This window comes from Thunnus thynnus, chromosome 17 (assembly GCF_963924715.1).
Source record: "Thunnus thynnus chromosome 17, fThuThy2.1, whole genome shotgun sequence".
Taxonomy (NCBI): Eukaryota; Metazoa; Chordata; class Actinopteri; order Scombriformes; family Scombridae; genus Thunnus; species Thunnus thynnus.
In genome coordinates, this window is record NC_089533.1 from 16,353,953 (window position 1) to 16,377,585 (window position 23,633).

Sequence of the window (23,633 nt, forward strand, 5' to 3'; positions counted from 1 at the left end):
GTAAATCACAAAGGTGTAACCAAGTCCTAAAAAGTACACATGGTTAGGATAATTTGAAGTGTGGCGGGTCACATGCTCTTTTTCCCATTTCATTTGGTGTCTAGATTGTGGGTACATTTTAAAGTTCTCCTCCAGACATGTTTTATATAAAATACTCTACTTTGAATAATAATTAGTGTCTGCTATGTTTCTTGTTATTGTTGTGAAAATCCTTAAAATCACATCTATCCTTCTAAAAATTCCAGAATCTATGAATGTCCAAATTCTTGTTTTTTTTTCTAAGGTTTCCACATCACACTTGTGTAAGTTGAATAATGGGCCAGGATTGGTTTCAAACTAGTTGTGATGTCACAAATCATACTCGTAGGGACACGCCTTAAACACCTTTAACCTTTTTGATGAGCACAGAGAAACTTTCCTCCCTCAGCAGATGAATGTGAAAACAGCCCTCTGGTGTTAAACTCTGCACATACATCATTCCGCACAGTGAAACTCAAACATCCAACTATAGGAACGAGAAGAAAAACACATTTTTGAGTGGAGTAGGACTGTAAGGTAATAAATGCTGTACACGTTTCTAATAGGTTTAGTTCTGCTAAAATATGTAAAACCACTTATACGATTAAAATTGTATTTCTCCGGGAAAAAAAACAACTATTAAATTCAGGAGACAATATTGACATCCTCAGTGCTAAACTCTGTCCTGCACATCGTGTCTGTGTTCAGATACAGTAGCACTGACTCTGCCTCATCATAGGAAAACTCATACAGTCGATTGAGACTCGCATTTCCAGAAGGTTGAGATTCCACACACTGTCTCGTGATGTGACACAGCTTGTTGATCTTTCCCACGCTGTGTCCAATCCTTCAGCAGCCTAAAGTGTGTGTGTGTGTGTGTGTGGTGATTGAGGTATTCATAGTGCAAATGTGTCATGGTTATGTACTGTGCAACATATTGTATTACAGTTGAGTGTTGGCCTTGTGACTCAGAGGTGATGATGTATCTGTGTTTTCTCCTCAGACAAACCAGCCTAATGGCATCTCAAGACCTCCGCCCGCTTACCTCGCGTAAGTCGCTTAAGAACATGAATACGATGATCTGTCTTTCTCTCGCTCAGACATGCACTCACCGCTCATCTCTGCTGTGTTTTCACAGGGGAGGGAACCCATTCGCCACAGTCAGACTACGTCCAACCGTCACCAACGACCGCTCTGCACCGGTCATCTGATCTGTCCATATTTCCACCCACCCTAGATCCCCACAATCCCTTGTCATCCCTCCTGTGTTATCTACCCAGGCGATGCAGCTCAGCCCCCTGCCTCTACTGTTCAGCAGCTTCTCCGGGTCTGGATGGAATTAGAAAAAACTTGGAAAAAATGCCATTTGAAGCTGGGATCCACCTTAGAGCTGTAAACTCTCATGTGGAAGTATTTTGGGACCATTTTATTTACAGAACAGATGCTCATATATTTAAGATATATATTTTCTATGTCTATTTTCTGTCTGTTTGTAGTGGTGATATTTAAATGACCACATTCTTACCTGCACTTGAGAAAGAGATGAATAAAAATGGTCAGAGAAAATATTGCAATGTATTTATGCTGTTGATGTTGCTTTTTTGTCGTCAAAATGACTGTTAGAAATCTTTTCTGTTGCCATAGGACAGTAGAAGAATGTATTGTTGAGGACCCCAACATTTCACCTTCAAGTCCTTATGAAAATGTTGCTACTCAGTGTCGATACTGATTAAAATGATGTTGCCGGCCGTTGCTGTGAACAGAGACAATTGCAGATGATTTAAAGCGATGCATCCAAAAAGGAACACAAGTGATCTTTATCCATAAAACCTTTTTGTCACATTTATGCAACAGATGTTATAAATATTGTCTTTTGTAGAGTTATATTACAGAGACAGGACTTTGCCTTAATGACACATACATACCTACTGTAAAAATATCATTTACCTGTTGCTTTCTTCAAATTGTGGACATGAGTTGTGACAATCACCTCATCTTCACATAGACCGTGCAATCATTTCCGCTACATGGCATTTTAAGCCCGCAGTGTCTATATTTTTTTTGGTCTTTGACCCTCATTACACCCTTAATAGAATTCAATTTGCTGTATGAAAAATAAAGATTTATTTCTTCAATTTGCTGTTTAATTTCTTATCATGCACAATTAATCTCAACAGTGTCATTTTGATGTCCTTATTATGCATTAATCTATGTGAAGAATCACTTCGACTGTCAATGTATTACATGGAGAAAAGTCAAATCAAGCACACAGTCAAACTTGAGTAGCATTCATTTTTAATTACAGTAACTCATATATAAAAAGTAAGAACCTCAATCATAAGAGCGTGCGTAGTGTGTTTTCTAAAGCAAGACGTTTTAAAATCCCTCCCACCCACTTATATCTCTTTTTTTTCTTCTGCCGCGGACAATTATATAACATCTTGCTGTGATGGAAGACGAAGACATGGAGATACTGCAGAAACAGGGACATAGACATTCTCGATTGATTGTCTGGCTGGGAGGAATGGGGCTGGGCGACTTGTCACACAGTAGCGTACTAAGATAAAAATCCAGAGATTATACACATTATTGAGAGATTTCTGAGGCTTTCACTCTCAGCATGCGTCCTTGAAGCGACACTCGTTGAAGGAGAAGTCCACGCTTCAATACAAGAGTCCTCTTAAAGTAGAAGTCCTTAGTCAAACAGTGATTGAGGTTGTAAAGTCGAGGGCATTTCAGATTGTATGTACCTGAGGTCTGCATTGGCCCTGGAAAAACACAACCTAGCAGAATAATCATCAAACAAACGGTCAGTGCAAATATGGCCCCTAGAAATAATACCAACAAAAATAAACAAAATGCTGCAGGCTTTCTGTCAAACAGAAGTCCGTTGTTTCAGCTGGGACAGTTTACATCCAAGGATCTTTACACATCTTCTTAAACTGGTTGTGTTATTCCATGTCATATTCCATTCACACTGAGCCAAAAAAAAGAACAAAACATTTCAAAATAGGGATGCATTTCCTTAAAAAGCTAATATATCAGTGATTTACACAGATGCTGTGATGAGTACAATGTTACTAAGTACAATGTTAACCCAAAATATGTACGCAATGTGCCAGCAAAGACAAAAAAAAAAAAAGATGCCTCGGTTAATTCTGGCTTGACAAAACATGAGGGAATCTGCTCAGATCCTCAGATAACTGAGCTAAAAATCTACAGAAGAAATGACTGATGGAATCTCTGATGATCACTCAGCATGTAGTGAAGGCACTGACAACAGCTGGACACTAACATATGCTAGAATATATCCTAAACTAGCAGATGAAAATTGATTTTTTTTAAAATTTATTTTATTTTTTTTTTTTACACGTGCCTCTAATAAAAACTCGTATCATAATTCATAGTAATATCATCTTGATCATTTGTTGTACACAACAGAATGGCAACAGCAATGTGCAATATTAAGAGAAGATAACAAAATGAAAGACACAAAAATTCTGGATTTTGTGTGTGTGTGTGTGTTTGTGTTTGTGTATGTGTGTGTGTGTGTGTGTGTGTGTGTGTGTGTGTGCATGGGGAGCACAAGCGTGTGCATGAGCTGTGGTTTGGTCCCTCTAGCCGAAGGTGGCGCCACAGTTGGGACATCTTCTCTGACGCAGTGCGAAGCAGAAGAGGATACCAAGCGGGAAAAAGAAGATGGCACACAAGATCCCCAGACAAGTGAAGTCATCCTCCAGGACACCAACTCTGCAACACACACACACACACACACACACCAAAAAGGATAAGTAGGTAACATTGAACAGACATACTGATGTAGGATTTTTAATTTTCGGTTTTGTGCCTGTTTAGCTGTCAGTGATCACACAATCCTACCAACAGTTTACTGAATGTTTATCTGCAGTCTGTCTCTGTTGTCTTCAATCTGAACCATATCCTGACATTTCACACTAATCAACCATCAGGAAGGTACTGCTCAGTGTGAGTCTGACCTCATTCTAAAAAGAACAAAAAGTTCAATTTGCAATGTCTTCACTTGTCCCATTCAAAATCAGCTTTGGCTGAGGAGCGTAAAAATGTGCTATTTTCCCATAGACTCACTGCAGAGGCCAGAGACAGACAGAAATCTTTAAAAATCTCAACAGTTATCCTTTAATCATCCTAAAGACAGAAACAAAGAACCAACAAGATAAAAGCAGTCAGATAGTTGCCACTCTCCCCCAGTCCCACGGTACTTGAAGTTCTTTTTACAAATTCTTGATTTCAGCATCGGTATGTGAGATATAAAGGTAGCTCAGCATTTGGCTTATGCTGCATTTTAAATTCCACTGCAAAAAGATTAAAATGTCTTAAGAGAAAAGGGAAGTACAACCTAGAAAGTTTTTTGCCCTGTGTGACAAATATCTGATGATAAAAATAACCGACTCATCAAAACATGAAGCAATTTGTCTTGAAGGCTGTGAGCTTGAGCAGCTTTAATCCAGAGTCACGGTAAACAAAGTGCTAACCGTGGTCTCATGACTGCACCATGCCGACCAGCGAGGCCAGTAAATCTGCTGGAGGCCCGGCAACATATCAACCTCGACCTCAGTGAGAGATGAGAAATGAAAAGCCGCTTTGGAAAACACTTACTGATAATGCTATGAAAGGGTGTGACAGAGCAATGTATAATTAGATGATAGATTAAATAATGTGCCTTAATTACACTGATAATATTAGATTGTGCTTCAGTGACGAACTGGATGAACCCCATTAACATTTATAATAAATGAATATTCGAACCACTCTAGGTGCTGCTGTGCCTCCTCGTGTGTTTGCATTTGCACAACTTTTTTGTACACTGGTGCCAGGAACTTACTTCTTTTGACACAGGCAACATGATCATAATGCAAATGCCTTCTAAAAACTGTGCCGGCCTCTTCCAACTCTGCTGAAAGTTTTACATATAGTAAACATGCAACACTGCACTTTTAGAAACATGAGATCATTAAAAAAGATTTGTGGAGCAACTAAAGCCAGGTAAGAAAAAAAGAATTAAAGAAACACCAGTGTCTTAGTCAATGTGACTGTGGATGATGCTTATATATAAGATGAATGTGTATCAGTACTGCTTTGCATCCATTTCTAAAAGTGTGCCATCACCAACTGCTTAATAAATATTGATACTGCTGATTTTCATGCTGTATTAATAGAAAATACCCAGGTCTTCACTGCAGCTCTATCAGTCTACACTACAACCCCCGTTTAAGACTGAGGTGTTCCCCTTTTTTTGTAAGTAGAGCTGCAACAATTAGTAAGTTAATCAACAGTACATTAATCTGTTTTGATAATTGAATGATCATTTTAGTCACTTTTTAAGCAAAAACGCTAAAGATTTGCTGATTGCAGCTTTTCAAATGTTAGGATTTCAAGCTCTTCTGTGTCATTCATGATTGTAAACTGAATATCTTTCAATTTTGGACAGTTGATGAGACAACACAAGACATTTGAAGATGTCGCCATGAACTCTAAGAAATCTAAACAGGGATTTTTCACTCTTTGCTGATATTTTATAAACAAGACGATTCATTGAGAAAATAATGAGCAAATGAATCGATAGTGAAAATAATCATTAGTTGCAGCCGTATTTGTAACTATGTAACTATAAAAGACAGTTACCAAGCACATAAATAACCACGTTAACTTTCAGTTCAAGTAAAACCACCAGATCTGCACTTGCAGGGTAATTGCTCAATATGCGACAATGAGCACATCATAAACCTACACACCTGGTTCCTTAACTTCCTGGAAATATATCTCATTATTCAAATTCAACCAGTGCACAAGAGCACGTCTGATTTCCATTTGAATTGTGTCCTGCAGTCACCTTTGGCCCTGTGTGGCCTGACCAGCCCCGTCACATGTTTGAGGCTGAAATCATCCGACTGACAGGATGTTGACTCAGACATAGTGAAACCAATGTAAAACTTTTTTTTTCTAAAACTGAGAGTCACATCCTCTTAACTTTGGTTCACACTGTAGCCCTGACAGAATACACATATAATAGGAGCAATGAACATACACATATAGATAGTATAAATATATAAATAAAAATAAAGAAACACAGACAGAAACAGATGATGGCAGCTTCAAAAGGATCTAAGCTAAGAAACCAGCTTAGTCACAGTGAGCATGGGACACTCATGTTACCCACGTGATGAAAGAGAGACCTCACTCGTTGGCAGTGAATGGTCTTCATCAGTGGACAAATTAAGTGAACTGGTGCTTTACTGTCTTTATCCTCGGTGTATAATTGTGAACATTGTACCTCATGTTCTATTTATTCTTGTATGAACTGTAACTGCGCATGTTTATCAGTGTTCTTACAAAAGTAGGACACTTAAACAACATGCAGTCACTACTATGATAAAGTGTATATGTGTGTACTCACCTGCAGGCAGGGCAGCCTCCCACCACCACTACAGACGGTTGGATGATGGTGTAAGTTCCACCGTAGGGCTGCTGGGATACAGCTGGGGCCATTTGGGCTGAGGGGTACCCTGTGGTTGAAAGGAAATGAGTGTGAACATGTACTGTAAATAATTATATCATTTTAAACCATTAAAGAGATCACCATATCATGTTTTCATTTTTAATTTTAACCCAAGTGAATATCAGTGTAAATGTGATTGCTTTAGAGGGGCCGTGCACACTCAGCAGTGACGCATATTCACAATCAGAGGGTCACTGTGAACAGGCACAGTAACACAGATAGTACTGAAGTGGGAAGTTCCAGAGCACAATGTACTAATAAACTTAATTAAGCACCGATAGAACAAAAGTTAGTGACAATCATACCGGTTGGTATTTGCCATTTCAAAGTCAAGTTAAATTGAGTGTTAGTCCAGTATGATCTGGAATTGGTCTATTGGTATAGTTTGTGCAAATGTCATGTTATAGAGTGCTAATGCAGTAATAGAAAGTCTTTGTGGGAATGTACTTTGTGTTTTTCTGCTCCTGAACATTCAGGATAACATGATTAATTGGGCTAAAAGAGACTGGGATTATTATGGTTACAAGGAATAATAAAACAGCTCTAAGACTTCAATAATTACATCTGATTAATATCAGTTGGCTGGAGAAAGTCAGAAAATAGGTCATGACACAATCAGAGGTGAATGTTGGAGGGTTGGTGCTTCAGTGGTTAATTTCACTGACACACTCAAACCATATTGACTTTTTAGCACGTGTACATCTAGAGTGATATCTATGTGAGTCAGTGAACTTTGATACCATAACCACACTTGCATGCCCCGTTTGTCAACGCACCTTCTGCCAGATAAATACCTCTGATTTGTACTTGTGTCTACCTACACCGTTTACAATGTTTATTCCTTTACAGCAACAGTTTCCTTTTCAGAGAATGCAAACAGGAAATTATAGAAGATTGCCAGGAAATTATAAAAAAAAAAATGCTTAATTTTAGAACGGCGTAACTTCCTTGATGCATTTATGGCACCCTTTATACAACATTCAGATTATGACTGTCAGCAGTTATGGAGAACTGTCCTTGAAAGGCGAATGTTTTCTAGTTTATGCAAAGACATTGGTCTGTAGAATAATATAATAACAGACGTCGCGATCGCCATACTGCGCTTGCGCAACAGAAGCATCAGATCAACAAAAGTATTTGCTACTCTTTCTCCATATTTGTACATTAAATCTCGGACACCTCTAAAAAAAAAACACTATATGTCGTTCCCAGACTCTGAGTCAAAACAAAGCGAGCAACAAGCTTTGTTTTAAACGAAGACGGAAGTGTGCAGGAGTGACCCCTCTCTTCCAGTCTGGGTACTTTACTTTCTGGCAAACGTGAGGACCGTGTTGGAAGTGTGCGACATTAACCGAGCTACTTGCCTGGGCCATCGGGGTAGGGGTAGGGCGGCGGGGCCGGAGGGGGGATGGCCCCATAGCTGTGCTGCTGCGGGCCGTATTCATACGCCCCGGGGACGGTGTTGTAGGCGGGTGGTCTGTCCTGAAGAAGAGGTTTGCTGTCCACCATCTCTCCCGACGTAATGCGTCCTCAACTTGTCTCGTTCTCTGCCTTCAACTTAATGCGCCAGCGATAGAAAGGGTCAAAACTGCACTCGGGCTACTTCTCCTTTGTTGCCCGAAAAGCCGTGCGACGTTGGTTGACACGCAGTGGCGACAAAAACAAAGAAAATAAAGAAAAGACGCTGCGCAAAAATGAAACTTCGTCCCTCTCCATGCGCCAACTTTGTCCCTGGCGGCGCAACAACCCCAAATATTTACCAAATGTCCGCTTCAAAGACAGGAATGATCTGAGTCAGTCTGGTAATGGTTAACTTAACTCCATTTCCCTCCTTGCGGTTGGTCCTTTGGTACCAGAACAACAGTGATCTGTCATCACAGCACCTTATAACTCAGCTGGAACTCAGAAAGGCTTTTCCTTTCTGTCTGGATTGTCACAAGAGAAGAATCATGTGATGAGCTGCTGTAGCGCCTCTGCGCACAGAAAGGCTTCTTAAAGAGACAGTTCATGGAAATAAAAGGCTGTAATGCTGCATGCAGTGCACTGCAGAGCCGAAGTGTGTGAGTGAATAAAATGTCAATATGATATTTAAAAAACGTGAATATCTCCTGATAATGGAACCCAGACAATCAAAAGTAGTATAAAACCGGCAAAGGGATCGTATCTATGGATAATAAAATACCCAGAAAAACAAAATTATGCGAAAAATTACAAAACAAGGAAAATACTTTTATTCTAATTCTATTATTATTGTTATTATTATTATTATTATTATTATTATTATTATTATTATTAGGGCCAGGCCATAATTAGATGTTAAAATGAAAAATAAAGAAGTAAATGTGTTAGTTGAAGTAAAACAAATATTTTAGAGATGAAAATGACCCTTTAACACTCTGAAGCTATTGAAAAACATGTCATTTATTCATGAGTTTCTTGCACATGTTTAATGTTGATGGAACCACTTTCTTCTCTTGTGTTTTATTCCAGCAGTGGCTCAGATTACTGTGCCTCCATCTACAGCACCTGAAGTCTTCTGGAGCACAACATGGCTATATGATGAATTGAAACTGATATAAAAGAATATTAAGATGTGAAGTTTTGGTGAAAATGGTACTAGTACTTGTAAAAAGTATTTTTAAGTTCCATTTTGTGATACTTTATATGTCTACAATATTTCAGTGGAAGGTATTGTACTTTTTATTCTACTACATTTATTTGATGGGAAAAGTTACAAGTTACTTTTTTGATTCATATTTTACATGACAAAAACATATGATAAGCTATATTAAATACAATGCATTGTGTAGTGTTAAACCACTGATTTCTAACCTAAAACACTGGGGCCACTTGTCAGATGTAGGTTATAGGGTTTGTTTGCATTTCCACCAAAGAGATCTCACCTCTAAACTTATCAGATGTTTTAGCTTTAAATAAGTGTCTGAAGCTTAAAGAAGCGTTTTTGTTGTTTGTTTTGTTTTGTTTTTTCAAAAAAAAAAAGAAAAAAGTGAAGATTAGAGAAAAGTCCAAAAATGAATACAAATGTATGGAGCAGAACTTTGTATTTTCTTTCTTACCCCATTGATTATTTCAGGACCCCACAGATTTATCTTTTGACCCTTTGCAGGGGACTCGAACCCTAGGTTGGGAACCACTGTATTAAACTTAAAGTTAAAATTAGCTCCAGCAGTAAAATTATACTTATGCGCGGCTGCATCAATATTAACAGTCTAATAATATAACACTCATGAGAGCCATTTTCTGCAGTACTCATTGCCAATGATAAGTCTGTACTTTTACTACTGTAAGGTAATTTAGAGTAAACTTTTAAATACAGGGCTTTTAATTGTAATGGAGTATTTTTACATTTTTATACTTATACTTTAAAAAAGGATCTGAATACTTCTTCCACCACTGCCAATAGATTAGTCTGTCTAGAGGTGGGCATGTGCCAACAGTCTACAGGTTTTTATTCCATCCAAACACCAGGATCTCATCAGTGACATCACCTGCTGAGGTGATGGCTGCAATGCAATCCTGCAGACTGTTGGTTCTTCCTGGCACATGGTTGGCCACCTTTGATCTAGAGCATCCTCCTGCAGCTCAGGTGGATCATTTCAAAACATTCTGCACCATCACCGCTGTCCAGGGTGCTGATCCTGGGACCCCCGGGGATGAGGGAGCTATCCAAGGTGCTCGTTGTTGCTTTACCAAACAACAAGCTATTTAGGAAAGTTGACAATAAATTCTGCTCCAAGTATCTGTGCACCACTTTGACAACTTATTTCCATCTTTTTCATCGCTGTTGCCAGGCTGTGTCTGTGCAGGAGCAGCAGCTCGGACTATTCCTGCTTTAAACACATTTCCTGGTTTGTGATGAAATGTTCCTAACAAGTAAAACCAACCTTGCGCTTCAATAATTCATCTGGCGCTGAATTAATTATTGAAATATGCGCGGCCATTGGGGGAAAGAAATGTCAGTGGTCTCCCGTGTTTGACCAATAGGCGAGAGAGATCCCGCACTCCTGCCGAGTTTCGACCAATCAGAGCGACTCTTCCTCCATTTCCTGTTGCGGACCTGGAGTTGGACAGAGCATTCCTCTGCCCCAGAATGGGAATTAATTACCACAGTGGGAATGTGTATGAATGACTTTTTCAATCCAAAGGTGTTGCTCGCGACAGAGCCTTATATGTAAGTAATTGCAATGCTTTTGAATATCTCAGAGGGAAAGCTGCGTGCTGCCTGCCTCCTGGACATGTAAACAGCTTATAGCCGACTTTGCGTAGTCCATATCAGCTATCTGTGTCATCACGCCGCATCGCATACACAGCAACCTCCTCTGTGGTTATTTGATTTTGATTTTGAATGTGTCCTACTATAGCATGGGCCTCCGAGATGACAGGTATCGGCTGTTGCGCCTGATGTCATGACGCGTCTGTTGATACTCCCTTGACAACCGCGGATCGGATACCAATATTCAGGTAGGCTGGTGTCGGAGCCCTCAGTGTTTTCCATCCAGGCTTTACTGTTGCGCCTGTGTGCGCGTAAAGCTCATCTGCAGCCTGCAGGGTAAGTTTACTCTACAATACTGCAGTCTCACAACAACTATGTAATGTGATATGACTCCACGGTCTTCTCACTCTTTATTTACAGCCACTGGTTCAGCCTATTTGTTTTAAAGGATGAAGTTCATGCTTCATTCATTCAATGGTTTGGATCCATTGCACATTAAGTGAGATAATAAGAAGAGCCGAATAAAGGCCTGTTTGGATGGATAGCAGCAGCCGAGGCATAGGGGCTGTCAGGCAGTAGGTACTATAGCGGATTAGTATCAGTCGATAAAGCAAGTGTCAAGTCAGCCAGCCAGAATGAAAATACAACTTCCGGTCAGAGATTTCAAATTAAAACCGTCCTGTCACTTTTTTATTCTAACGTTGAAGAACAGGTTCACAATTTTTCAAGTCTGTCTTGAAACAATATTCGGGCGCTCATTTTAAACATGAAACAGTTTTTGTTGGCTGTGATTATTCCTCCTGTTCATACTGGCCGTTTAAAGATCCTTTCCTAATGCACTTTCAATGTAAGAGATGGGGGACAAACAGTCCTTGTTTTGCACAAAAGTGTATTCAAAAGTTTATCTGAAGCTAATATGAGGGAGGCTTCGTCAGTCTGAGTTAGTTAGCCAAGTGGATATCTGTCAAAGTTGCAGTCTTTTTAGTACAAAATTACCTCTGTTTGTTTCCCTGCAGCAGAAGGACAGTAACAACAAGAGGAGATTTTGCACTATTATTATGATGACTATTACTTTGGAAGATATCAACTTGACTAATAAAGACTGCTTAAACCTTATATAAGCTTCAGATGAACTTTGGAATACATTTTTACACAAAACAAGGAATGAAGGATTTTGTCCCCCATTATTTACATTGAAAGTGCATTAGGAAGGGATCTAACAGCCAGTATGAACAGGAGGAATGATTACAATAAGCAAAAACAGTTTCAGTGTTCATATAGGCACCTGACCATTAGACAACTTGAAAAATTGTGAACCCATCCTTTAATCTTTTGATCTTTGAGAACTTGAATTTGAAGAATTTGAGAAGAATGTTTTAAGAATAAAGTTAGAAACCTGAAAATAAAGTCACAATAAACTCAGACTTAATTCTCCTTCTCAGTTTAGTGGCGGACTTCTGAAAATAAAATTAAAATTCTGAATCCTGAGTGTAACCAAAGAAATTTCATCACCCTAGTCTTAGCGGTCACTGTTCAAGGATGAATCTTCATGCAAATGTAGTCTTCACTTCTGGCCTTACCTCCTCAGAATATCAATAAGGCTGAAGTACACAGTCAAAATATACTAAGCAGCTTGAATGGATGAGATCTATCTTCGTGTCTCTGCTCAGGGGCCACCATGCCCATCACGCTGCTGTGGGCCGTGGATGTGTACGGCAGGGTGTACAGTGTTTCCACAGCCTGCCAGCGATGGGAGCGCACCGACGACATGCTTCTAGAGCTCAAGCGCGTCACTGCGGGGAAGGGGCGCTGCTGGGGCATCGGCTGTGACCACCATGTATACCTCAACATGATGCCCCACGAGACCCCTATCCGCTACAGGGAAGAGACCTATGAAAACCAGGTCGGCCTAAGCTGTATGTTGTCACACTTAAAGTGTAGACAGCTGTGTGTGGGATATGCTTAAGTGCTGTTTCTCTGTATGTGTATGTTTTCAGAGATGGAATCCAGTGGATGGCTTTACTGACACGCTGCTGCCCACCGACCGCTGGCCGTGGAGCGACGTGACCGGGATGAATCCCCAACCGCTCCACAGCTTCGAGCTGCCCTCCCGCAGCTGGGAGTGGGAAGGAGACTGGTATGTGGATCAGAGCTGTGGAGGAGAACCCAGCCAGACTGGGGTGAGAACCGACATATGCCATTATGAACACACACACTCTCTATTTCTTTATAGCTGTCGTTCTTTCTGTTTCTGCTATTTTTCAAATTTTGATTGATGAAATATATATTTTTAGTCATACTGTGCCCACTCTGTTTCTCTTCAGGGCTGGGAATATGCAGTCGACTTCCCGGCTAACTTCTCCCCAGATAAGAAGTGGAACTCTTGTGTTCGTCGTAGGCGTTGGATCCGCTACAGAAGATACATAGCACAAGGCTCCTGGGCAAAGGTTTGGACACTCAGACTCATATCCTGTCAAATACTATCAGAGAAGAGTAGTTAGATTGAAGACTCAAGTCAAGTTTCTGTCCTTCTGCAGATCCCCTTGGACAATCCCAGGAAACCCCCGCTGCCGCTCTGTGACATCAGCTGTGGTGGCTGGGAGATGAGTGACCAGTCTGGAAGGTACCCCTACCTCTGGGGTGTGTCCCAGCAAGGACAGGTCAGTCTGCTTGACCAATAGTTGGAGCATGTGAAGTTCACCTACTCTTTTTCCTCATTTTCTTTATCTTTTTTCAATTTAAGGTGAAGAATTTCATGCTCCACTCTGGTTTTGAGAATTTGCAACAACAATAAATGATAAAAAAAGATTGAATGATTGTAAAAGTTCCTGAAATTATGTCAGTGAATATATCCTACATTTGTTCACAGTAACGTGTGTTTCCCCCCTCAATGACTTCTACACTATTGTTGCACACTTGATTTATACATTTACAACTCCTGGTCTTTAATAAAGCCTCATCTGTCTTAATCAAACACACTGTTGATTATGAAACAGTTTATATAATTGAAAAAGTTATGTTTGGAAATAGGCTTTTGTACAAGTTTCAGGTGCAAAACCCTGATTTCAAGCACCCCTTTTTGAATTATATAACATTCCATGGATACTGTAGCAACAGGCTGCCGCTGCAGTAACAGTTCACTTATCATTTTCGGCCACATGGGGGCAGCATGACATCATATAACGTATGGAGTCAAACTTCAAGATCTCTCTGAGCCAAGTAAATCCTGTTTGATTTATCTTATCATGGCTGTATTTTATTCCAAGGAGCATGTCATACCATATCCTACAAAGTCCAGTCTTATGAGTTTATCTTTACTCTCCAGGTGTGGTTCAGGGAGGGCATCCAACCTCGGGTCCCAGAGGGCTCCAGCTGGGAGGAGGTAGAAGTGCCCAAGGAGGTGGCTCAGATATCGGTTGGTCCCAGAGACCTGCTGTGGGCTTTACTCTGGGATGGGAACCTGCTGGTCCGTACTGGTCTCAGCCTGGACAGCCCAACTGGTCAGCATCCACTGTAGTTCACATTTATCCCCCAAACTAATCACTCACCTCAACTCTTCTTCAGACTAGACACGTACTACCCTATGTAGATAAACAACAGCAACACTTATTTTTCAAAAGTCAAATGTTATGGTTTAATTTTAAATGTAATTTGAGCAGCATCTTTTAGAAAACACAACTTAAACTACCACATAAGTTTGCTTAGATGAGCATTTGACTTGATGTTGTGTCAGAACAGTGTTTTCTTCCTCTATCAGGCACATCATGGGAAGAGGTGGAATCACCAGGAAAGGGGGTTGAAGCACTTCATGTGGCTGTTGGAGTCAGTGTGGTCTGGGTGGTCACTAAAGACTACAAGGTGAGTCAGTACTTTTCACATGTACTAGACCATGAATATCTGTGTTTCGTTGTGGTGGTAAAATATCTTGACTTCTGACTGGTGTGCACGTGTATCCAGGTGTGGTTCAGGCGCGGCGTGAATTCCCACAACCCCTGTGGCTCAGGATGGATCAGCATCGGAGGGGAGATGATGATGGTGGATGTAGGACTCAATGACCAGGTTAAATGACTTCTTTTGCAAATTTCATCATAATTGATTGACATGATTTTCGCCTTTTAGGTATAATGCAAGAGTCTACTGGACAACAGCAAAGTCAACTTTACATTGTAATTGTGTTTATGTAACGTCACTACATAAGTCAAGATATGACAGATTTTCAATGTATGTATTCTTAATGTATCCTTAAGTATATCATTTTACTTAAGCATTCCACCCTTTTTGATTTCTTTAAACCTTACTGTAACTAGCTTTTACCCAAGCCTGCTTTCCCTCTGACCGATTCACTTTACCCTCACTTTGGATCTGGTTTCAGGACGAGCCAGATCAGGGCTGGGGTCAGGGCAGAGAGGGCTTCACTCTGTATCACACTGCTGAGGACTTTGCTAGCACTGCAAACCCTCATCTCACACCTCCTCCCCTTCGGTCTCTCACCCCTTGTCCCCCTCCCCCAGGCCTTCTACCTCTAGCCTCAAGTCCTTAACCCACGGCTGCCCTGTAACACGAGTATAGCCAGCCGTTCCAGCCAATGTCTCAGCAGCAGCACCTCAAGACCAGCCTTATATATCCCCAGACTGTATTCCCACTGGCCTCACATATGGGAGACTCCCTAATTAGAAGCTGGCCAAGGCGTCGTCATCATATCCCATATTTCATATTTCAGGGCTGCAATTATGGATGTGGCTTGTGTGAGGTGGCAGGTGCCAGGGTTACAGTATATGACCTTATAAAGTAACAGTTGCCTGTGTCTTATTAGTGCATTTGATGTATCTTTGATGAGTGAATAAAAGTTATGTTTTATTTTATTTGACATGTATTTATCCATTTTTATTTTGCAACAGAATTTCCTTCTTGTGATGCTGATGCTCAATAATGAGATGTTCAACAGGTGTGTGTCTCTGATCGTTATGTTTCACCTTTTTTATTTTCTAAGTTTTTTTTTCTTCTCTCTTTTTGTGTCAGGTTTGGGCAGTCGGCGAGGACCGCGGCCTGTATTTCAGAATGGGTGTGACCCCATCTGAACCAAGCGGGAACGGCTGGATACCTGTTTCTGCCCAGTGGGGCAATAGCAAAGAGCTTATCCCGCCCAGGTCTGTATACATAATTGAGATGAATCTTTTAATTGACAAATTATATTTTATATAGAGATGTATAAATGGTTTCGCAATGTAATCTTTGTTCCCATCATTTCTGACCTGTTTTCATCTATTTTTGATTCTCTCTGTGTTGTTTAATAGGGATGACTGTGAGTTTAGTGGACAGCTGACAGAGGCCTCTCAAGGCTCAGTTTTGAGCTGCACTGACTCGGACTCGGAGGTAGGCCCCACTGACCCGCAAAACAGCACTAATGACACCCCAATCCTGGAAGCAGCAGACCCCGCTGTAGTCCCCTTAGGGGGAGCTGACACACCTACACTTCCCCTGGAGACAGAAGACACTCCCTTAACCGCCCAACAGGATGCCCCCAAGCCCTTCATCCCCGCCAGCGACAGTTTCATTAACAGCCTGGTCTCGGACCGCGAAAAAATTTCCACGCCCCAACCGTCCATCGCAGAGATACCTCAGGAAGAGGTTGAGGAGCCCTCACTAGCCCCAATACTCCCAACCCCTGAAGCCACGGGACACAGCGTCCCCTGGAGTAACGTGGATCTGGAGGGGACAGAGGCAGCTCGAAGTGCACGGGCGGCGGGGCTCTCATCGGGCGATGGCAGCACTGGTGCCACCTATGCCTTGGGTCTGGAGACCTCTCAGGGTGTTGGGGAAGAGGATGGGCCAGTTTGGACCTGGATCTCCGGTGGAGGCTGCGATGTAGAAGCGAACTCACAGATCAGCTGGCTCAGTCCTACAGGTATACAGACAACTCTTATGCAATGATTTCAAGATTTAAGTATTTACTCAAAATATTATAAAACACGAGTTAGATAAATTAAAAAAAAGGTAGTAAAATCTGCAGGTGAGTTGATATAATGATGATACACAAAATAATGTAACCACCTCATGGAAAAATACCAGTTTATATCTGTATATCTGTGTTGTTTGAATGTTGTAAATTGTCTGTCTATGTGTGTGTTTCAATTGTTACATGTGTATAGACACACTGTATGTGTTATTTCTATGGTTGTTTGTCTGTATGACTGTCTGACTTGTGTGTCTGTCTGTCAGGTCCTCTCACCAGTTCTTTGTCACTGACGCCCGTCCAATCAGCAGCCTGGAGCGAGCAGCAGCAGCAGGAACACAGAGAGGAGATCAACAAGAAACCGCTGGAAAGGAGCAATGTAAGACTGATTGTTTTTACTTTTATTTGACACTTGTTTGATGCATTTTCATGCCTCATATTTGTACATATTTGGTCCCATCTCCTTTCTCTTTCCCTCATCAGTCGGTGTGGGTGCGTAAAGGTGCGCTGCGCTGGTGGAGAGACTGGAAGCCTCAGCGGTGGGTGGATGTGGGCGTCGCTCTGGAGCAGTCCACCAAGTCTGACGGCAGGAAGGACAGTATTTTCTTTGTCTACTACACACAATATGATGAGAAAAAGGTTGGTTTAGCTGTTTGCGGTCATTGCCATTTAAATTCTCAAAGGTCAAATTTGATTTTCAATACACTAAAATGGGGCACAGTAACAGATTCACAGGCTAACATTACATCATGTATTTTATTAACTGGACAGGTGACTATCTTGTGAACAACCATGTGACCTGTCAAAAGTGTGCATCAACTCTCTCTCTTCATTTTCTTTCTTGTTCTCCTTGTTTCAGTACCTTCATGTGTTTATAAATGAAGTGACGGCGCTGGTTCCAGTGCTCAGGGACTGCCACTATGCCTTTGCTGTGTACACAGCTCAAAGGACCAAAGAGAGGTGGCCTCTGGTCCTGGCGGCACAAACTGAAAAGGACATGAATGACTGGGTCAGAATTACACAGTAACACCAAAAAAGAAACATTTTAAAGCAAGCAGAGCATGCAGCAAACATTAAAGTGAAAAGTGTGTTAAGCAGATTTTGAAAGTTTGTCATCTTTTTACTTTTCACTGATTATTTATTCGCGAAAATCTGTTGCTGATCACATTCCTTTTTGTTTCTGGGTTTTTGCTGTGTGTTCAGTTGAGCCTGTTGTCTGACTGTTGCTGTGAGTGTCGAGGGATCACAGGCCCCCCATCCAGACAGGCCCTGTGGTCCACAACCTCAAAAGGAGACATTATGGTCCATGAGCCGTCCTTCTCCCTGGAGGCCGCTGCACACACACTGGCCTGTGACCTCATGTGAGACTGATATCAAATGGTGTCTTTTTGCTTTATGTTTCTGTTTTGGTCTGTGGTTTCTCATCACTTCTTTGTGTCTACATTTTCTTACTTCTGGTACACGCAAGTTAACATGTTACTAAACATGCTAACACACTGTGCTGCCTGACGAAAGTGGGGATTTGTTGTGTTGCTATCTCTTCCATACTGTGTGTATGTGGTGGCATTTTGTCTTCCTCTGCTAAAATGTGAGCTTACAATACTGTGGCTAACAATGAGTGCTTCCGCTGTATGGTGCTGCAGGTTCTGGCGGCAGGTCCCGGGTCACCTGTGTTGTGTAGAGTCTAACAGTCTGGGACTGGTGTGGGGCATCGGGTGGGATGGCACCGCCTGGGTCTACAGTGGGCACTATGGGCAACCGCCCACCCCGGGTAAACATGTCCCTGTAGACATCTACCCATATGTTCCCCACACCTTTAAAGGAATAGTTCACTCGAGAATGAAAATTCAAAACCTTTGAAATACTTTTTTTTTTTTTTAATCTAGGGCCCAGTCCTTTTTTCAGTTTATGTATTATTACAAGTAAACATACCAAATTATTTGCTAGTTACAGCTTCTCAAGCTCAGCATCTTTTGACAAACTATTTGAAAGCATCACTTACACATTAAATCATTATATTTATTAATATTCTATTATAATAAATGATCATTAATGTCATATTTTTGTCACATTCTATTACAAGAATTAACTAGCAGTCATGCAGAGAGAATCAGTGCACTTCTTGCTAACAGCTTGTAGTTTGGTGAGCGGTTGCTTGAGCATGCTTCAAGACTTTCTCATGTGTTGCAGCTGTAGAGACTTGCATACACAAACACACTCACAAATACACAAATATATAACTGTTCATTTGCCTATGTTACATTTTTGTCCATGTTTGTTTGTTGCAGGAGATGCAGTTCAGTTGCACCAGCAGATCGACGTCAGGAGTGTACATGTGTATGAGAATCAAAGATGGAACCCTATGACCGGATATTCTGACAAGTAGGACCATCTCATCTTTTACACTGTTTAATAAAGTTTTTTGCAGTTATTCTTGATTTTTGCACGTGTATTTATTGATGCTTTGAATTGAATTTCTGGCTCACTCCTCCAGAGGACTTCCTACCGACCGCCCTATGTGGAGTGATGAGAGCGGATTGAAAGAGTGCACTAAAGGCAACACACACCCACCCTCCCCTCAGTGGTCGTGGGTAGGTGATATCTTAAGAATCAATACCTCCAAAATCCCTGCACTATACACATTTTACTTCTTGTTTCATCACCCTTTAATACTCTGACCTGTGTTGCAGGTGTCAGAGTGGGCTGTGGACTACAATGTCCCAGGAGGGACAGACAAAGAAGGCTGGCAGTACGCTGCAGACTTCCCTGTGTATGTAACAACTGTTTGTCAGTGTGTTGTCTCAAAGACAAATAAACATTATAAGAAAGACATATGTGCTATTCGTTTGACTTATCTCTTTCCTACAGGACATTTCATGGCCACAAAACCATGAAAGATTTTGTTCGTCGCAGAAGATGGACACGGTAATCTGCACACTCTCATACATTTCTGCAGTTTGTAAATCACAGTTTTTTTAACAACATCACAATGATCATATGTTCTGCATACAGGAAGTGTAAGATCACATTGAGAGGTCTGTGGCAGCAGGTCCCACCCATCCCTCTGAGTGACATCTCATTAATGCCATGCCTGGCCCAGAGCAAGATGGAGCAGGTCCCCGTCTGGGCCCTCAGTGATAAGGGAGATGTCCTGTGTCGGCTGGGAGTCAGCCCCCAAAACCCTGCGGTGAGGAACACCTGTTGAAAAACTTTCTGACAGCATACATGTACAGTTGCCTCTAGCTCTTAAGTATGAGAGACTTACAGTGTGTGCAGCAGGATAAGAGCAATGTTAAAACAACAGTAATTTTATTTTAATTTAATTTGGCTCTTCTCTGAAAACATCATTGCTGAAAACAACACTTCTCTCTAACTCCAGTGTGTCTGATCTCACAGGGCAGCTCCTGGCTACATGTAGGCACAGACCAGCCCTTTAAGTCCATCTCCATCGGTGGAGCAAATCAGGTGTGGGCCATCGCCAAGGATGGAGCTGTGTTCTACAGAGGATCTGTGTCCCAGCAAAATCCTGCAGGTCAGTTTAAGATGTGAAACTCACAGATAATATTACAACGAATTATATCTGTAAGACAAAAAGTCGAGATGTTGAAATCTGTTATGCACCCATATAAGAGTTATTGTTCCTCTACAGGGGAATGCTGGTACCACATCCCTTCACCTTCAAAGCAGACCCTTAGGCAGCTGTCTGTGGGTCGGACCTCTGTCTTTGCTGTGGATGAAAACAGTGAGTAGAATAGACACATATATTCTTTTAAATTATTGTTACAAGACTTTAAACCCTTTAAAAATGGTCACCATGACTCAAATGGCAATAAACTCCTGTGGTGTCATTTAGGTAACCTGTGGTACAGACAGGGTCTCACCCCGAGCTACCCTCAGGGCTCCGCCTGGGAACTTATCTCTAACAACGTCACCAAGGTTTCTGTGGGACCACTGGACCAGGTCTGTATTTCTACAGCCTACCATACTGTGGTGTTGACAGGAAGTGAGGTCTGGAAATTAGTTGTGATGACTGTATTTACCATAGACATTAAAATGTAATCATCTCTGAAAGCTAAATGACAGTGAGGATGGCGTTACCTGATTTACCCATTTAGTGTTTGGCTCAGTGATGTCTTCCTTCTCTCCAGGTGTGGATCATAGCAGACGGGGTTCCAGGCTTCCCTGCTGAGACTCCTGGAGCTGTCTGCCACAGGCTGGGGTTGGGACCCATGCAACCCAAGGGCCAGTCCTGGGACTATGGTATAGGGGTGAGTCCCTGATCATTAAGTCATGTGCCCTGCAATGCACATTTCATCAACAATGTTAAGGAAAAAGAGAACAAAGAACACGTGGTTTTGTTGACCTGTGTATGACCTATTTGTATTATAAATTATTATTATAGGACACAGCTATATTGTTTATGTCTACATTGTGAAATAATATTTTCTTTTACTGTTGGCTCTCAAGGATAGTTAAAGGATAAGTCTAGTGTTATTCATTTTATTCTTTTTGTCACCAAATCCCATTAAAAGACCAAAACCAGCAACATGTTAATCCGTCTCTCAAAACTTTCTAACTTCTGTACCCAGCCTTTAGCTCTCAGCCTCAAGCCTATTTCTCCTTGTCTTCCTGCTGAAGACATAAATCTTTAAAAACAGCTCACAAATACATAGTTTCATTTTTTAAAAAGGCTAAATAATCAACTAAAACAGGTGGGCACTGCAGTTTTTAGCAAACGTTACTCAAACAGGAGTAAATAGTGTAGTTGGTGAGGACTATTTTCCAGTGCAGATTGATACACATTTAGTGGTTTAGTGAGTATTTCCGGCAGGAAGGTGTACTGTATGTGCAATTATGAACAATATGAACAATTCCGAATATCAACAGATGTATCCTTTAGACATAAAATAGTGCAAATAAATAATAAAACTGCCCCTACTGGTGGCCTGGTCAAGTTACATGCAATTTTGTTTGCAGATAGTTATGAGAACGTCTGTGCATTAAGGCTGTGAATGTCTCCAGATTTGCAAATGCAGGGGTATTTCTAACAGTCACTTTTAGGTATTTACAGTCATTTATGTATGTTTGACTTCCAGGGAGGATGGGAGCACATCAGTGTGAGGGGGAACTCAGCAGAGGCTCCTCGCGCCCCTCACCCTCCGCCTGCTGGCTCCTCGCGCAGCCCACTCCCCCCGCGGCCTCCGAAGCAAGCAAACGGAAACGCTGTGGGTGTGTAGCACCCTCCCATCTCCTCTCCTCTGCCCCAGCTCTGTCTGTGCCTGGATCCATATTTGTCTACTCGGACCCATTCCTGAACGCCCTTATCCCTTCATGTAAAGGGAATGCACAATCATACCATTGAGTTTATACTTTGTTGTTTGGTTGGATTTGACACTTGATCGATGGCTGAATGTTACTCCCTGGCTTGTTTCCCTGGCAGAAGTCATGTCAGTATGCAGTAATGACAAACAGAAAAAGGGAGCATAAGAGCATTAACGTACAATGGATCTTGATGTCTGGTAGTATAAGATTTTAAAAAGTGAGTGCATGTGTTTGCTCTTACTAGGCTTTGACTACTGGATTTTTTGGGATCTAGCAATAGCTTTTATTTATTCTTATATATACAATATCCTGTGAAAACCTAAGAGGGTGGGACTTTGCTAAAGGGCTGCGGCTTGGGTACCAAATTTGTTTTCTTACACACAATCCCACTGTAGCCTAAATTGTCTTGGTTTCTAGAATATTGTTGTTTTGTTTGTTTTTGTGTTTGATTTTCTTGTCATTCTTTTGCATGTGATTTCAATTATGGGTTTATGCATTCGTTTGAATTTGTTTCTCCATATGTTTGGGCCTATTATATGTTTGCAATTGAGTGTTTTTGCCCATATTGCTACAAAAAGCCTTCTTAATATTGAGGACCTTTTCAAAAGGACTGGCAAAATTTGAGATATTCATACTATATGAAAACACATTGCTCTACAATTACAGGTGGCTGCAGAGGAAATATATAAAAAAAAACTGCAATTCAGTATACATCACCACATAATACCTCTTGGCTCCTGCAATAAAGAAGTTCTTCCTGTTAGTATTATGTCCGTCCACATAACTGCTATGACCGTTACTGTTGAAACAGCAGGTCCAAATGTCACCATGACTGGACATTCATCTTACAAGGGCATTAAAATGTGAAATAAAAGTCTAAAAATACTGTGATATGTTCTGACATCATTTCACAGTAGATTTAATAATAATACATTTAATTTGTACCACACTTTTCATTCATAGTGAAACTCAAAGTGCTACAGTATTAATAACATAGAACACACAACATAAAGAAAATAAGAGTTGAGATGAAAAAGCCTTCCTGAATAGAAAGATTTTAGGCCTTTTATAAAAAGAGACTAGGGTTTGTGCTGCCCTCAGATGGTTAGGAATTTCTGTTGATGGATTTGTATGTGAGTAGCGGGACTTTGTGGTCAATCCTGAAGGAGACAGGGAGCCAGTTCAATTAAAACAGAATTGGTGCTATATGTTCGTATTTTCGCATTCTCATCAGGATCCTGGCAGTTCTGAATGTACTGGAGCTTCTCGATGCTCCTGCCAGGGATCCCTGTGAAGAGCGCATTGCAGTAGTCCAGTCTTGAGGAGATGAAGACATGGACAAGTTTCTCTGCATCTGACAGGGTTAGTGAGGTGGAGTTTAGAGATGTTTTTGAGATGGTAGAAAGGTTTTGCACAGATGTCTTATATGGCCACCAAAAGTCAGCAGATTAGTGACTGACGAGGAAAGGGCTATCAAAGGTGAGATGAGGTATGTGCTCATCCAGACCTTTATCTCCTTAAGACAAGTGCTGAGGCATGACATGGGTGCAGAAGGGCTTGGGGCAGTTTTG

General features: G+C 41.2%; 3 protein-coding genes across 4 annotated transcripts in view; 2 read left to right on the forward strand and 1 right to left on the reverse strand.

Moving 5' to 3' along the window:
* baiap2l1b (BAR/IMD domain containing adaptor protein 2 like 1b) overlaps positions 1 to 2,153 on the forward strand; it is a 30,626-nt gene extending 28,473 nt beyond the window's left edge. Inside the window, exons 13-14 of the mRNA XM_067616275.1 lie at positions 1,022 to 1,068; positions 1,157 to 2,153. Of these exons, the coding sequence (XP_067472376.1) occupies positions 1,022 to 1,068; positions 1,157 to 1,229 (120 nt within the window). The 3' untranslated portion in view covers positions 1,230 to 2,153. The remainder of the gene's footprint in view (positions 1 to 1,021; positions 1,069 to 1,156) is intronic.
* Positions 2,154 to 2,296: 143 nt separating this feature from the next.
* On the reverse strand, positions 2,297 to 8,490 carry bri3 (brain protein I3). Its single transcript, XM_067616277.1, has 3 exons — positions 7,918 to 8,490; positions 6,452 to 6,560; positions 2,297 to 3,768 (listed from the first exon to the last, which is right to left on the reverse strand). The coding sequence occupies exons 1-3, from the start codon at positions 8,060 to 8,062 to the stop codon at positions 3,636 to 3,638; spliced, it is 387 nt and encodes a 128-aa protein (XP_067472378.1). The 5' UTR covers positions 8,063 to 8,490; the 3' UTR covers positions 2,297 to 3,635.
* A 177-nt stretch (positions 8,491 to 8,667) lies between these two features.
* Positions 8,668 to 22,948, forward strand: tecpr1b (tectonin beta-propeller repeat containing 1b). Of its 2 annotated transcripts, none has more exons than XM_067616274.1 (26): positions 8,668 to 10,745; positions 10,936 to 11,123; positions 12,458 to 12,690; positions 12,785 to 12,967; positions 13,112 to 13,234; positions 13,325 to 13,447; positions 14,113 to 14,287; positions 14,545 to 14,645; positions 14,745 to 14,846; positions 15,807 to 15,934; positions 16,082 to 16,692; positions 17,007 to 17,119; positions 17,224 to 17,379; positions 17,600 to 17,749; positions 17,944 to 18,101; positions 18,384 to 18,511; positions 19,029 to 19,122; positions 19,235 to 19,331; positions 19,431 to 19,510; positions 19,609 to 19,665; positions 19,753 to 19,927; positions 20,137 to 20,272; positions 20,390 to 20,482; positions 20,594 to 20,700; positions 20,889 to 21,008; positions 21,837 to 22,948. In XM_067616274.1, the coding sequence occupies exons 3-26, from the start codon at positions 12,466 to 12,468 to the stop codon at positions 21,975 to 21,977; spliced, it is 3,576 nt and encodes a 1,191-aa protein (XP_067472375.1). In that variant the 5' UTR covers positions 8,668 to 10,745; positions 10,936 to 11,123; positions 12,458 to 12,465; the 3' UTR covers positions 21,978 to 22,948. The 2 variants fall into 2 exon arrangements, with proteins under 2 accessions (XP_067472375.1, XP_067472374.1); XM_067616273.1 differs by having other exon boundaries at positions 10,936 to 11,035.
* Positions 22,949 to 23,633: the final 685 nt, after the last annotated feature.